Source organism: Arvicanthis niloticus, chromosome 11 (genome assembly GCF_011762505.2).
Source record: "Arvicanthis niloticus isolate mArvNil1 chromosome 11, mArvNil1.pat.X, whole genome shotgun sequence".
Taxonomy (NCBI): Eukaryota; Metazoa; Chordata; class Mammalia; order Rodentia; family Muridae; genus Arvicanthis; species Arvicanthis niloticus.
The window spans coordinates 5,010,342-5,026,154 of record NC_047668.1 but is presented as its reverse complement, the minus strand read 5'-3'; the positions used below and the strand labels follow the sequence as shown (position 1 = coordinate 5,026,154).

Genomic DNA, 15,813 nt, shown 5'->3' with positions numbered 1-15,813 from the left:
CCCTCGGGGCGTGGCCCGGGCTTACGCCACGCTCTAGGGGTGGGGCCTCCGCCTTTCTGAGTCCGGCCACACTTTCTACGGAGCCCCGCCCCTGAAGCGTGGCCTGGGCATGCGCCGCGCTGGAGGGGGCGTGGCTTCTGTTATGCTGCACTTTGGAGCTTCTTGAGTCCACTCTCCGTCGCCATGGGGCCTGCAGGAAACTCAGGGGCAGGGCGGCCACGATCCTAAACCGGATTGGGACGTGGGCTAGGGTGATGTCAAGACTGGGCTGTGAGGACCTTATTGAGTAGAATGAAAATCTGAGGCCGCTTCCGCCAGCTGAATGCAATGATGATGTGAAATCTTATTTTTAAGCTTTCTGAGGCATTCTTTGGGCAGTCATCACTTTTGCTTGCCTAATATCCCAGGCATTTGTTTGTTATTTTACAGCCTAATATGTGTTTAAAAGTACACATTGGCCGGGCAGTGGTGACTCACACCTTTAATCCCAGCACTTGGGAGGCAGAGGCAGGCAGATTTCTGAGTTCGAGGCCAGCCTGGTCTACAGAGTGAGTTCCAGGACAGCCAGGACTACACAGAGAAACCCTGTCTCGAAAAACCAAAAAAAAAAAAAAAAAAAAAGTTTAAAGAAAAAACCAGCATTCCGGTTTTCGGACTCATTTTATCTACTTGTACTCTAATCTTATCTGAATTGGCTTCGTCCTTGCTCATCCAAACACTTTACACAAAGCTAAATGCAAACCTCCCCCGACTGAGCTTTGCCTACAAATTTAGAGACTTGAATAAAACAATGTAATTAAGCTGCACTTAAAATACCTCTTTCGGATAGTGAGGATGGCATGCAGCAGGAGTTACGTGTGTTTGTACTGTGTTTCAGTGGGTGAAGGAATAGATATTTACCCAATTTGTACTTGTACCCAAGTCTGAATGCAGAAAGCTATGACTGACAGAACTGCGCAAAAATGCTTACTGCTCTCAGTCTGTATTATGTGAGAGTTAAGATGCGAAGTGTATGCTTGTAGTACTTTAGGAGCTTGTGCCCCTTACAAGCTGAGGCAGGACATCGGCCAGCTCAAGATCATTTTGGTCTACATGCTGAGATCCAGGCTAGAGGGGGCCTCTGAGCAAGATTCTATGTGAAACAAAAACATATGAAGGGAAACAGAAAAAGAAATCCCATGACAAAAATTTGTTTTAGTTTCTCAATGAATACAGGGCCAGAGCACATTCACTTTCTTTAGACAGGCAGGATTTTTTTTTTAGGGGAGGGGGCGGGGGTTTCGAGACAGGGTTTCTCTGTGTAGTCCTGGCTATCCTGGAACTCACTTTGTAGACCAGGCTGGCCTCGAACTCAGAAATCCGCCTGCCTCTGCCTCCCAAAGACAGGCAGAATATTAAAATTGCCATTTGTAGCACAAGACTACATTTTCTCAGCATAAATGGAAAAATATTATTTTTATATATTTTATATATTTATATAACTCTACCTTACTTTTGTTTTTACTCTCATCTTCAGGTTTAAATATTCAATAATGTTACGGTCACAAATGATGAGTGAATGCTTGCCCTGGGATCACAAGTAATGTGTTTTGACATTGTATGTAGTATCCCGTTAGCAGTGACACCTCATTTGAAGCAGAGCAAAAACTACCTTCTATTTACTTATGTTACTCTTGACCTGGAAACTCTGGTAGCCAAGGATGACCTTGACCTCCTGATTCTTCATACTACACCACAGGGCAGAGCCACCACGCCTGGGAGGAAAGGGTAGCAAAACCAAACCAAACCAAAACAAAAATTGCAAAGACTGTAAATCCGGGCACCCGCCCCGCCCCCTTCGCGCAACACGCATGCGTTTCAGCTGGTTTCCGGAGTAACAACCAATCATCTTCCCGCCGCAAAATCGGCGGCGGGTTCTTCAACCCGACGGGCTGCGGGCAGTCCCGCCCCCGTGTTCCACTGTGTCGCCGGTGGGATACTGATGGGCTCCCGAGCCGCGGCGCTTGTGCTGCCGTCCGGGCGGGTTCCTCAGCGGAGCCCCGCTGCTGGTAGGCACAATGAGCGGACGGCAGAGAACGCTCTTCCAGACGTGGGGCCCGAGCCTCGTGCGAGGCGCCGGCGCTCCCGGCTGCGGCCAGCCGCGCTCGCCCGCGGTGGCGGAGGCGCTGCCGGAGGAGGACGACGACGAGGTGCTGCTGGTGGCGGCTTACGAGGCCGAGCGGCAGCTGGATCTCGGGGATGGCGGCTTCTGCGCGGCTGCGGGCGCCCTGTGGATCTACCCTACCAATTGCCCGGTGCGCGACTACCAACTGGACATCTCCCGGACCGCTCTGTTCTGCAACACCCTGGTGTGCCTGCCCACCGGGCTGGGGAAGACCTTTATTGCCGCCGTGGTCATGTATAATTTCTACCGCTGGTTCCCTTCTGGCAAGGTGGTTTTCATGGCACCCACGAAGCCCCTGGTGACACAGCAGATGGAAGCCTGCTTCCACGTGATGGGTATTCCACAGTCTCACATGGCTGAAATGACAGGTATCTGAGAAAAACTAGACTCCCGGGGAAAGGCCTGCTCTTGTGGCAGTAACTATGCAGGCAGAATTGCCCGATGCAAATGCGTTCATCTCACATTCTTTCCCATAAGATATCGTCTGTCGGTAGCCCCAGTCTGATGCAAGATATCTTCAAAGGTATCTTGTAAATTGCCAGTGTTTTGAAACATTTTTTTTGGGGGGGGGGGGGGGAGGAAGGAATGCTGAACATATTTCTTGGTAGAGTACGAAGTATTTCTTAAGTAGAGTACCAGAGCCTGAATGTATTCAGAAAGTAGGCCAGACTATTTATTTACAGTCTATAGGATGGTCTGAAGTTTCTGAGTGTTCACTGGGCTGCTATTTGTTTCTTCTGTTTTGAGACAGTCTTGACTGTATACCTTGGCTGGCCTGGAACTCCATACATAAAACAAGCTAGCCTTGAACTTTCAGTTGTCCTACCTCAAGATCCAGAGACCTGGGGTTACAGGGGACTGCCAACACACCTTGCTGCCCCATTGTCACTTTTATTCACAGGTTCAACTCAAGCTATCAACAGGAAGGAGATATGGTCCAGCAGGAGGGTTCTTTTTCTCACACCTCAGGTCATGGTAAATGACCTTACTAGAGGGGCTGTTCCTGCTGCCCATGTGAAGTGTCTGGTGGTTGATGAAGCTCACAAGGCCCTTGGGAACTATGCTTACTGCCAGGTAATCATTTTGTCAGATGCCATTTTGTTAAGGACGCCTGTGTTGTTAAGGGGCATGTGGGGGAATAAGTCTCAGTGATAGGAAACATTGCTAGTGTGATTGTAAATACCTTGCATTCACTCTGTCGGAACAGAAAGTGTCGGGAAACCCACTCCCTGGTGCATTCAGATCTGTGTTTGCTGCTTTTTTCCTTTTCTTTTTCCTTTTTCTTTCTCTCTTCTCTTTTCTTTCTTTCTTTCTTTCTTTCTTTCTTTCTTTCTTTCATGAGACAGCATCTCTCTATGTCGATTTGCTGGCCTGGAATTCACTGTGTAACAAGGCTGTCCTCCAACTCCCAGAGCTCTGCAAGTCTCTACTAGGAGTATACGACCACACCCAACTCTCTGCTAACTTAACTTTAGCAAGGCCAAGAATTTGCTTCTGGGGTTGGGGATTTAGCTCAGGGGTAGAGCGCTTGCCTAGAAGCACAAGGTCCTGGGTTCGGTCCTCAGTTCTTTAAAAAAAAAAAAAAAAGAATTTGCTTCACCTCGAATCTTATGCTCTTCTGTGAGAATTATTTAAAGACAGTGTATTTGCATGCTTACATAACAGCTTGCTTTCACACTTGGACCTCATCACAGATCCAAAACTGTCTAATGAACTGTCAAATTGTTCTCCCCTTAAGAACCTGGTATGTAAGCATTCTTAAAGTAGGTTTTTTTGTTTTTCATTTTTTGAGACAGGGTTTCTCTGTTAGCCTTGGCTGTCCTGGAACTCACTCTGTAGACCAGGCTGGCCTCGAACTCAGAAATCCGCCTGCCTCTGCCTCCCAAGTGCTGGGACTAAAGGCCTGCGCCACCACCGCCCAGCAGCATTCTTAAAGTAGGTAAGGCTGTATTTATAATCTCTAGATAAGCCTGGTCTTAGTTTAGACAATAATTTAAAGTACAATGTAAGTGTAAATAATCCCAGTTTTGGAAGTAGATATTCACTGCTTTGTTTGGAATTGGGGTAAGAAGACAAATACTTGTCAGTCTTAGGGACAGTGTGTGTGTGTGTGTGTGTGTGTGTGTGTGTTACAAGTGACAACAAGCACACAAGCACTGGATAGCCCAGACTGCTTGCTTGCTTGCTTGCTTTCTTTCTTTCTTTCTTTCTTTCTTTCTTTCTTTCTTTCTCCTTTTTTGAGGGTTGGTGGTGGTAGTGGTGTCAGGAATTGTGACAAGGTTTCTCTGTGTAGCCCTGGCTGTCCTGGAACTCTGTGTAGATCAGGCTGGCCTCAGACTCAGATCTGCCTGCCTCTGCCTCCCAAGTGCTAGGATTAAAGGCACCTGGCTGACCTTAAACCATTGGGTAGTCTTTCTCCTTCAGTCTTCCAAACACTGGCAGTATAGCTGTGAGCAACCCAGCAGCTCGCTTCCTGTGTATGATAGTTCGGTAGACATACTGGGTGGATATGGATGCAGCACAGAAGGTTACTTGGCCAAAGATGTCTTCATTGTCTGAACGAACGCTTTGAATCCTGGTTCTCATAGAGCAGTTTCTTTTGTACTTCAAGTACTGAGATGAAACTCAGGCCTCAGCATCCTGCACAGACAGCCTACTAACTACTGAGCTTCATCCCACCCCCAGTAGCTTTCATTTACATTTTTTTGTCATTATTTGCTTATTTAGAGACAAGGTCTGTTGCGCGCACCTCCTGTGTCCCCTCCGCCCGTGGAAGAGAAACATGAGAGGCAGAATTCGGGTAGTTACCACAGCGAGGCTTTACTCTAAATAAAGTCCCCGGAAGGGCTGAAGACAGGAAGAGGCCCAGCTTAAATACACCCTAGAGTGACGTATTCTGATTGGCTGTTCACTCATCACCCAATATTACGCCTCGAGATTGGCCAGTGACTTTGGCGGGCTTTCTGCCTTTGCAGCTGCACAGTTAATTGTTTACCAGTGGAGAGGACACAATGTCCGCACCATCTTGGAATGGCATGCTCACTACGGCTCCCAACAAAGGTCTTGCTTATGTGGTCCAGGCTATCCTTGAACTTGCTGTAATCCTAAGATTCCTGAGAGCAAAGGCTGCAGGCTCCTACCGCATTCATCCTAAAAAGGAGTTCTTTAACGAACCAATCCAGAAAGTGCTCTTTTTACACCAGTGGCTCTCAACCCCTTTGGGGTCACCTATCAGAGATTTTCATCATGAAGTAGCAACGAGAATGATTTCGCGGTTGGCGATCACTGTAACATGTAACATGGGTTGCAGCACTGGGGAGGTTGAGAGCCACTGGCTTCTATCTTCTACTTGTCTCGGCCGTACGTTTGCTTTTCATCCTTCTACAGTACCGAGGGGATCACCTCTAGCGCTGTGCTGGTTAGTTTTTGTCAATTTGACACAAAGTAGGGTCACCCGAGAAAAGGGGCCCTCAAATGAGGAACTGCCACCATCAGATGGGCCTAGGGATATGTCTGGGGGTCACCTTGACTAACTATTATTGTGAGGTAGCCAGCCTTGCTCATGAGTAAGCCGAAATCCTCTGTGGTGTCTGCTTCAGTGCCTACTCTGACTTCCAGCATTTCACCCATCGACTGTAACGTGTAAGATGAAATAAACCCTGTCTTCCCCAGAGTGCACTAGAGAAACACTGAGACAAACATGGTTATTGAGGATATTTTATCTTGTATGAAACTTTTTGTTTCTGCAGTGCTGGGATGACCCTTAGGACCTTCTGTGTACATGCTAGGCAAGCGCTTTCCCACCGTTATGTCCTTGGATCTTTATCAATAATGGTTTTCTCTCCTGTTTCCATATCTCACTGTAGCCCAGGCTGGCCTAGAACTCATGCAGCCCAGGCTCACCTTGATTTTTGGCTATTTCATCTTCGCCTCCTAAGTGCTATGATTATTACTGGTGTGGCCCACCATGTCCGCTTTCATTAGTTCTTAATTGGACTAAATCTACTGAGGTCTGTCTTGTATAAAATGGCATGCCTTTATATGTGGTGTCTAGCATCTTTAAAAAATACCTTAAATGGGCCTGGAGAGATGGCTCAGTGGTTAAGAGCACTGTCTGCTCTTCTAGAGGTCTGGAGGTCAATTCCCAGAAACCACATGGTGGCTCACAACCATCTCTCCTGGGATCTGATGCCCCTTCTGGCATGCAGGTGTACATACAGATATGTACTCACTTAAATAAGCAAATCTTTAAAAAAAAGTACCTTAAATAATATGTTTGAGCATTAGTGGAGATTCAGCTTGATATCATTAAATCTAAATCATTTGTTTATGGGATAAAATGATTGATGGTACTTCCATACACCAGACTATCAGTATATCAATGAAGGAATAACCAGAATAGACCAGACATAATGCCTTGTTTAATTGAACCACTATTATTTTTACATTGAGCAGATGAAATTAATGTCCTTTTTTTTCTTTAAGGTTGTAAGGGAACTGGTCAAACACACCAACCATTTTCGAATTTTGGCTCTTACTGCCACACCAGGTAGTGATGTCAAGGTGAGCACCTTAACTTTCTATTTATTATGTGGAAGAAAATACAAATTTTTATATGGAGCCAGGTCAGTTTTCCAATTTAGTGTTTAACCTGCTGTGGTTTGAGGCCTGTGGCATTTATACAACTGCAGAAGTTTCTTTATCATAGTAGCATCTGTCCCTCTTTTTCTCTCCTCTCTCTTTTCTTTCCTGTTTGGAGACTGGTTCTGGTCACGTTGCCAGGCAGGCCTTCAACTTCTTGCTTAAGGGATCATCCTTCCTCAGCCTCCAACTTGGTTATGACTGCAGACCTGAGCCGCAACTGAAACGGCTGGTCTGGACCTTGAACCCAGAGCCTTAAGCATGCTCTGCCTGTGCTTTTCTGAGCTCCCAGCCTCTTCTTAGTATTTATTAACCCATGGTCTCCCTAGGCAGGTGCAATCCTGGCTTTCTCCTCCTGAGCACCTCAGATTGTAGGCCTATGCCACCTTAAGGGCCTAGCTATGTGTTTTTGTTTGATTGTTTGCTTATTTTATTTTATTTTATTTTATTTTATTTTGGTTTTTCGAGACAGGGTTTCTCTGTGTAGTCCTGGCTGTCCTGGAACTCACTCTGTAGACCAGGCTGGCCTCGAACTCAGAAATCCACCTGCCTCTGCCTCCCAAGTGCTGGGACTAAAGGTGTGCGCCACCACTGCCCGGCCGCTTGTTTGTTTTTAAGTTTGATTTTCCACCATTTTTGCCATCAAGTTAATTTGTAGAAGATTAAAATGTTTATATGAATTTCACCTTTCTTTTCCTGGTATTAGTATTGATATAACTATAAATTTAAACCACAATATTAAATGGACAAACTAATACCTCCTCTGCAAGATCTTACTGAGTTTTACCAGTGTTCCCCCCACACACATACACATACCACCCCCATGGTTTTTGCATTCTGCATTGTGATCTAAGATCCCACTTTGTGGTTAGACACAATATGTCTTAACTCCCATCTAGGATGGTGATAGCTCAGTCTTACTTCCAGGACTGTATGCTTTTTTTGTTGTTGTGTTTTAAATAATTTATTCAGTATTTCTGTGTGAGGGTGTCCAGTCCCCTGGAACAGGAGTTACATTGTTGTGAGCTGCCATGTGGGTGCTGGTAATTGAACCCCAGTCTTCTGGAAGAGCCGCTGGTGCTCATAACTGCTGATCATGTCTCCAGCCATGACTGAAGGCTTTTGAAGAGTAGGCATGGGCTGTTTTGTAGACTATCACTCAGTTTGGGTTTGTCTGGTGCTTTTGTGATGTTCTAGAAATGAAGTAGAGCCTTTCTCAGCATAGCCTAGCAAGGAATGCATGTTATTGCTTGAATTGGTTAAAGTGATAGTTGTGGTCTTCTGTGGTGTAACCTTGGCTTTCTTCCTGGTGGAGGAGGTTCACAGAAAGCTCGCATCCTGCTTCAGCACTAGTCACAGTTCCGGATGCACTTATTCCCTTAACGTTTGCAGCTTTGTCATTTCTTCTTTCCTTTCCCTACTTCCTTTTACTTAGTGTTTTAGTTTTTGAGAAAGGGTCTTACGTAGTTGAGGGTGGCCTTGAACTCTCTATGTAACTGAAGGTGACCTTGAACTCTTGATCTTTCTGCCTCTACTTCCTGAATCCTGGTCCTATAGACATGCAATCACTAGGCCAAAGGAAGGCTGTGCTGGGGATGAACCCAAGTTATCGTTCCTGTTAGGGCAAGTACTCTACTGTTGCAATGAATTCCTAGTCCAGGTTGGCATGTGCGGTGTGACCTCTGCAATAAAGACCCATGTTCTCTCAAAACCGTATTTACTTTTTTATTTATTTATCGTCATGTGCGCTAATGTATATTCATTGTTTGTCTGTGGACTAATTCAGGCATTGCTTTGGTGCCAGCTGTCCTAGCTTTGCCCATTGGGAAAAGCCATTTTGAAATGGCTCCTGTGTTTCTTAGTCATGTACCACCGTATCACACCACACTGACAAAGCCAGCTCAGTCAGCAGGTTCTCCAGCGCAGGAGTGAGGATTAAAAAGAAAAAAGGCAATTAGACAACACTGTAGCACGACCCCAACCAGTTCCGAGGCTGAGGCGGGTTTATTTTTTCCCAATCTGCTTTTATACCATTTTAATCACATGTAAGTAATAAGGTCAGTTCTAGGTTGAGGAACAAGCAAGGCAATGAACAAAGTTCTGCCGTCACTGTTTTTAAGGGCTTCTCTGAGCCTACTTCCCTGTCCTAGCCCAAAGTCATATTCTTGACTGAAGCCTACTTCTTTGTTCTATTCCAGAATCAGATTCCTGCTTGAGCTTACTTCCGTGTCCTGGCCCAGTGTCAGATTCCCGCCTGAAGCCTACTTCCTTGTCCTTGTTTTCTTAGGTTGTTTTTACCTCTGACACACTGCATCTGTGCATATCTTCTTGTGTTTATTCTTTGGTAATTCCATACTTCATACATAGTCTTCATGACAAGGAAAAATTTCATCTCTTCTCTTCTTTATTAATGCTTAAATATCCCCTTTATAAAAGATCTAAAATATCCTCTTTAAAAGATCAAGTTTTAACTAAGTTATCAAAAGCCAGCTTTCCTTATCATGTTAGCTTTTCTTTTTATTATTTTTGTGTGCGCACATGTGCATATGTGGTATTCCTGCTTGTGCTCAAATCCAGAACCCACAGGAGAGTGGCAGGCGTCTAGCTCTATTTCCCGCCCCCTTTGATGCAGGGCTTGTCACTTAATCTAGAGGTAGGCTGGTAGCCATCAAGCGCTAGGATTCTTCTGGTCTCCCTGTCTCTGTCCCCCATAGTACTGGGTTATAATATAGTACACACAGTCAAACCCAGCCTCTTAGTGTTTAAAGCAACCTTTACTTGGACTCAGATGGAGGTCTTCATGCTTTTATAGCAAGCACTCTTAACCACTGACTCATCTTTTCAGTCCTATTGTTTCTCAATTTAAAATTCATTATAATCCGCCTTCTTAAAAATGTATTTATTATCTTTCTGCCCCAACTAGACTAAATACATGCACACAGTAGTTAAGCCCATTTTACCAATAGTTTATCACTAACTGAATGCCTGATCTATAGGATTTACCCAGATATTCATTGAGGTGGTATGGTAGCTCACAGTTGTGATTCCAGCACTTACAGGCCAAGCGAAAGAACATTGCCTCTAGTTTGAGGCCACCCTGGGTTATATAGTACGATCCAGACTACTCTAGCTAAAATGACACTGTCTCGGAAGGAAGGAAGGAAGGAAGGAAGGAAGGAAGGAAGGAAGGAAGGAGAGCAACAACAAGAAAATTGTTGAGTGATTGAAATTTAGAAAATATTTTTTCTGTATTTTTGTACATGCCTTTAGTTCCAGCACTGAGGAAGCAGAACCAAGCAGATCTCCATGAGTCTGAGGTCAACCTGGTCTATGTAGTGAGCTCCGGGTCTGCCAGAGCCACACAATAAGACCCTGACTCTATTAAATAGATAATAATACATGAAAGACTTAATTTTATTCATTTAATTGGTTGCTTGGCTTTTGTTTTTCAAGAAATGAATTCTCTGTGTAGTCCTGGCTGTCCTGAAACTCACTCTGTAGACTAGGCTGGCCTTGAACTCAGAGATCTACCTGCCTCTGCCTCCTGAGTACTGGGATTAAAGGTGTGTGCCACTGCTGGCACCACCGCCGCCCAGCTGAAAGCCTTAATTTTATGAAGTGGTGTAAATGTGTTACTTAGATCCATGGACCTCCTACAGTAAGTATAGTGGGTGCATTTGTCCTGTGCTAAGTCTTGGGTGTACAGAGATGGTTAAGATGAGATTGGTTTTGGAAAGGTATTTCATTATGTTATATGTATGAATGATTTGCCTCCATCTGTGTTCTCGTACCATGTGCCCAGGGAGGCCAGAAGAGGGTGGTGATCCTCTGGAACTACAGTTACAGACAGTTGTGAACTGTCATATGGGTGCTGGGAGCTGAACCTGGATCCTTTGGAAAGACAGACAGTTCTCTTAACCATTGAACCATCTTTCCAAACCCTAAGATGTGGTTCTTGCTTCAATATTTTTTGAGTTAAACTAAGTCAGAATCCCTTCCATTTTGTTTAATGTTTTTGAGGTAGAGTCTCACTTAGTCCAAAGCCCTGGCAGCCCTTGGCCTTGAGGCCCTGCCAGGCATGTGGTTGCACTCACAGGACGGGCTTGTTTGTTTTTAACTACTGATCACAGTGTCAGGGCTGTAGTCTTCCTACCCAATAGATCTAAGTCTCACTAAGTTTGAAGTGAGTGAAAATTTCCTCAGAAAGGTATTTATTATTGTATCATGTTTTTGATGCAGGGTCTTGTCATGTAGCTCAAGCTAGCTTCAGATTTATAGCTGAGCGTGCTATCTAACTTAGACTTCACTGGTTCTGTACAGGCTGTGCAACAGGTGATTACTAACCTACGAATTGGGAAGATAGAGCTTCGTTCGGAAGATTCTCCAGATATTTTGCCTTATTCTCATGAAAGAAGAGTTGAGAAGCTCGTTGTTCCCCTTGGGGAAGAACTAGGAGCCATTCAAAAGACGTATATCCAGGTAAGCTATTTTCATCAGTTTGGGGTTCTGATAAACAAGCTGGTAATGGAATTATCTCAGAGTACAGTGAGGTTATGCTGTGTAGAGTGGAGTATCTATGCAGCCTTTCATTTCATTATAATTATGAAGTTTAAAAAAATCTCTGAAATTGAAGCTTTTTGGGGTCAGTTATTTAGTGCATTTTCATATGCACTAAACCATTTTTTTGTTTACAAAAATGGTCATTTGTGAAACAAATAGCCTTATACTGGCTGTGGGGGTGCTGCTGGGATTGCCTCTGGTACCTAATGAACATACATCTAGATGACTCTGGGCTTTATTTTTTTTCTTCTCTGTAACCTAGGCTGGATTAGAACTTGTGACCACCTTGCCCCATCCTCTTGGGTATTAGGATTACAGGAATTGTAGGCAGTCCCTGAAAGCTTTACACCGCCACAGGGAAACATGTGGGTGAGGGAAGAATGGAACTCAATTCAGTCTGATTTTAGTAACTGGTGTTTGGCCAGTACTTTAGGGGTCGACATCAGCTCGTTTATTTTTTGGTATTTAAGTACACCACAATTGTGGAAACAAGTTTTCACATAACAATTCACTCGGGCCCATGAGTGCAACAAAAGTTAAGACGTGTTTACAAACTATATATGGCTCCATCCATATGGGTTCTGGTTGACTTAGAAACTATGCTCAAGACAAGGTCTAGGGAGAGTGACTGAGGTAAACAGAAGCCATAATGCCCATAGGAGAAAACATAGAAGTCACTTAGACTATTGTAAAGTACAAGTGTCGTCTCTCACAAGGATGAGCTTTATGGCCGAGAAGTAATGCTCAAGGTTTTAGGGGAAGGATCTGGGATAAGTGAAGCGTCACTTTGGGGACATACAGGTGGAGAGACCAGCTCATCAGACAGCAAAGGATCACCAAGTTGTAAACTGCATTTTTCCCTCAGCATTCTGGAAGAACAAATAGGCTAATATCTTCTCCCCTTTGAGAGATCAGCTGTATTTTTCCCTTTTCCTGGCTTCTCCAGCATGTATCTGTATACACAAGGACCTTTTTGCCCTGCACAAGGAATGTGGAAACATTCCTGGTGAGCGTGTCTGCATGCATACGTACGTACGTGCGTGCATTACTAAATACATGGCCATATCCTGCTCGATCTGCATAGTGTCCTGTAAAGCTGACCAGTCTGTCTTACACAAGCAGCTAGTGAGCTCTTTCCTGCGCAGGATTTTTCTGCTGCTCTCAGCATTCCTTGGATGCCTGTAGTTCTTTGTCTAGGGTTGAGGCCTCCTGAGCCAATTATATATTTTTTAAGTGACCCTGTGGACCACAGTGTGAAATGCACATGGGCATGCATGTATATAAGCAGCATTACCCACAAACTGTGGCTCTGAAGTTTCACAGAGTCAACATAGCCATAGTTCAGCCAGAAGCTTCTTTCCATTTTTGAGACAAGGTCTCCCTGGCTATCTTAGAATTTGCTATGTAGAATTTGCTATGGCCTGGATTTACCGAGATCTGCCTGTTCCTGCCCCTTGGGTGACAGCAATAGTTTCTTTAGAATATTCTTATAATATGGTTCTTGAATGGAAGTGACTTTCCCCATCAGGTGATGGCAAGGTTCTGACACTTTGTTGTTGTTTTATCTGGGAGCAGGGGGATGCGAGAAAGGGGACCTAGTGTGGAGTTACTACTGCTCCTATTGTATAGAGGCCAGGAAGTGACTGACATCCTGCAGCATACAGAATAGGCATCCCACAACAAAGGATTCTCTGGCCCAATTACCATATGCCAATATTGCAGCCATTGAGAAACTGCTAGTGTCTTTTTTTCAAGGTCATTCTGTCTGTCCTTTATTCTTAGTCTCCTAGAAAAGAACCATGTATCTTCAACTGAGAAATCAAGTTTCCCTTTCCTCAAATTTGGCTTGTCCTGATTTAGAAATAAGCTAGTAGGCCAGGCATGGACACAGAGACCTTTCTTCACTCACAGCTGACCAAGGCAAGTGGATCTCTGTGAGTTCAGCTTGGTCTACATGATGCTATGTGGCAAGCCAGGACTACATAGTGAGCATCTGCCTAAGAAGTAGAGGGAGAGGGAGGCAGAGAGGGAGGGAGGCAGAGAAGGAAAAAGAAAAGAAAGAAATGGGGTTGGGATTTTGTTCAGTGATTGAACACTTGCTTGTGCCTTTCTTGTACAAGACTGTGGGTTCAGCCCTACATGCTGAAGAAGAAAGGAAAAGAAGTGGATATGGTCTTGAATTACAGTTGAGTTTATGTTTCTGCCCACTCTTAGGTAGATGGTATCTGGATATAAATGCCAGTGTTTTGGAATTTTGATGTCTTGTGTTTAAAAATTAATTTCATAGTATATTTTATTAAATACAGAACTTTTAATATAACACATATAAAAATATATGATAAAGTCATTGTATTTGAAAAAGGACTTAAAAGTAAACTTGAACTAAATGTCTTTTAAATTGGCAGATTTTGGAAACATTTGCCAGTTCTTTGATTCAGAGAAATGTTTTGATGAAAAGAGACATTCCCAATCTAACAAAGTATCAGATAATTCTGGCAAGAGATCAATTTAGAAAAAACCCATCTCCAAATATTGTGGTATGTATTTTTAAATACATTTTGTTGTATTTAACTAAATGTTTACTGAGTGCCTGGTGAAGTCTAAATGATAATTTTTTAGGTATATATTAATTAGTTCAGTAAGAATTTACATACAGTTTTTTTTTTTTTTTTTTTTTTCCAAGACAGGGTTTCTCTGTGTTGCCCTGGCTGTCCTGGAACTCACTCTGTAGACCAGGCTGGCCTCAAACTCAGAAATCCGCCTGCCTCTGCCTCCCAAGTGCTGGGATTAAAGGCGTGCGCCACCACCGCCCGGCATTTACATACAATTTAGTGAAGGTGTGCTGGTTCGAGTTTGTTATTCTCGCACTGGGGAAGCTGAGGTGAGAGCATTGCTATCAGTTCACGAAGGAAACAGCAGTAAAAGCACTTGTCACCAAACCTCACGACCTGAGTTTATTCACGGAAGCTGTGTGATGCAAGGAGAGTTACACACATACACACTAAATGTATTTAAAGTGTTTTTAAAAAAGAATTTGGGTATGATTTATATAGTTTGTGTTTAACGAATTTATGTTACGTATATTTGAGTTTGGGCACGTGTGCCCCGTTCATTTCCACTGTCCTCGCTGTTGAAGCAGAGGCTGTTGTTTGTGACGCTTCCATGCATACTCCAGGCTAGTTGGCCCCCTGACACCTACCTCCCATTTTGCCTGGAGTGCTGGGAATGCAAATGTGCCATATTACATCCCAGTTGTCTGTTTGTTTAGCCCTGGCTGGCCCTACATTCTGAATGTAGTCAAGGCTAGCCTTGACCTCACATAGATCCACCTGCCTCTGCTGAGATTAAAGGCAGGCACCACCATGTCAAGCTTGTACCTGTATTTTTATGTGGGTTCAGTGATGAAGCTTGAGCCATCAGACTTGTGTAGCTAGAGCTGAGCTATCTTTCTACCCAATGTTTTAGCTTTTAACAAATAGTCTTTTAATCTATTTCTGACTAAAATTTAAAGCCACAGCATTTAGTCTAGCTCTTGACACCAGAAGTCAGAAGTCAAGTTTGCGTTCTCGCAAACTTGAAAGAAAGAAGCCAAGAAACAAAGACTGATTATATTTGTTTAGATGTTTAGTTGTTTGTTTATGTATGTATGCCCATATGGGTGTGTGTGTATTATAGGCATGTATGCACAGCATGCGTGTAGAGGTCCGAGGACACAGAAGAGGACGTTCTCTCCTACCATATGTGTTCCAGGATTGAACTCAGGTCACTAGTCTTGATGGCAAGCACCTTTACCTGCTGAGCCACAAGCTTCTTGTTTAATTGCAGTAGAAAAATAGTGGATGGATGGGAAATTTTCTATCAAACTATATCCGAAGTCAGAAAAGATGTTCACCATACAGAAAGGCTGAGTCCTTTGAACTGAGAATGATCTGTACCAGAAGGCCAGAGGCGATTGAAAGAGGACAGTGGCTGAGATGGGACTGGAAGTCATTAATGTGTACCGACAAGTCTTTTGCAGAGTTGTGGCAAGAAAGTAGGGAAGAAAGTGGATTTAAGTTGGGTATGATGCCTATAATTTCAACATTGAGTAGGTTAAGGCAGGAGGATTGCTGGGTTGCTAAGAGTTCAAGACAGCCTAGGCTGCAATTGGGGAGCTCTGTCTCAAACGAACGAACAAAATAGATCAGTGGAAGGAAGAAAGGAAGGAAAGGTGGGAGAGAGGAAAGTAGTATTTTTATCAGAGACAGGAAAATGAAGGTTGTCTGGGTAAGCCTCTAAAGCTCTCATATGGATGTGCCTCTTAAAGCCAGACTGGGCTATATACTGAGTTCAGGCTAGATTGAGGCCTTATAGCAAGACCCTTTGGTGTATGCGTGTGCACACACGCACACAGAAATTAACAAAACAAAATATTTGTCCTTCGTGAGACCATGTCTATCCAACTATTT

At 44.0% G+C, this 15,813-nt stretch overlaps 1 protein-coding gene across 2 annotated transcripts in view; it reads left to right on the top strand.

The window, feature by feature from the left end:
* The first annotated feature begins 1,943 nt into the window (after positions 1-1,943).
* Fancm (FA complementation group M) overlaps positions 1,944-15,813 on the top strand; it is a 53,337-nt gene continuing 39,467 nt past the window's right edge. For both annotated transcript variants that reach the window (XM_076941828.1, XM_076941827.1), the window contains exons 1-5: positions 1,944-2,532; positions 3,066-3,238; positions 6,650-6,727; positions 11,126-11,284; positions 13,771-13,902. In XM_076941828.1, the coding sequence (XP_076797943.1) occupies positions 2,058-2,532; positions 3,066-3,238; positions 6,650-6,727; positions 11,126-11,284; positions 13,771-13,902 (1,017 nt within the window). In that variant the 5' untranslated portion in view covers positions 1,944-2,057. The remainder of the gene's footprint in view (positions 2,533-3,065; positions 3,239-6,649; positions 6,728-11,125; positions 11,285-13,770; positions 13,903-15,813) is intronic.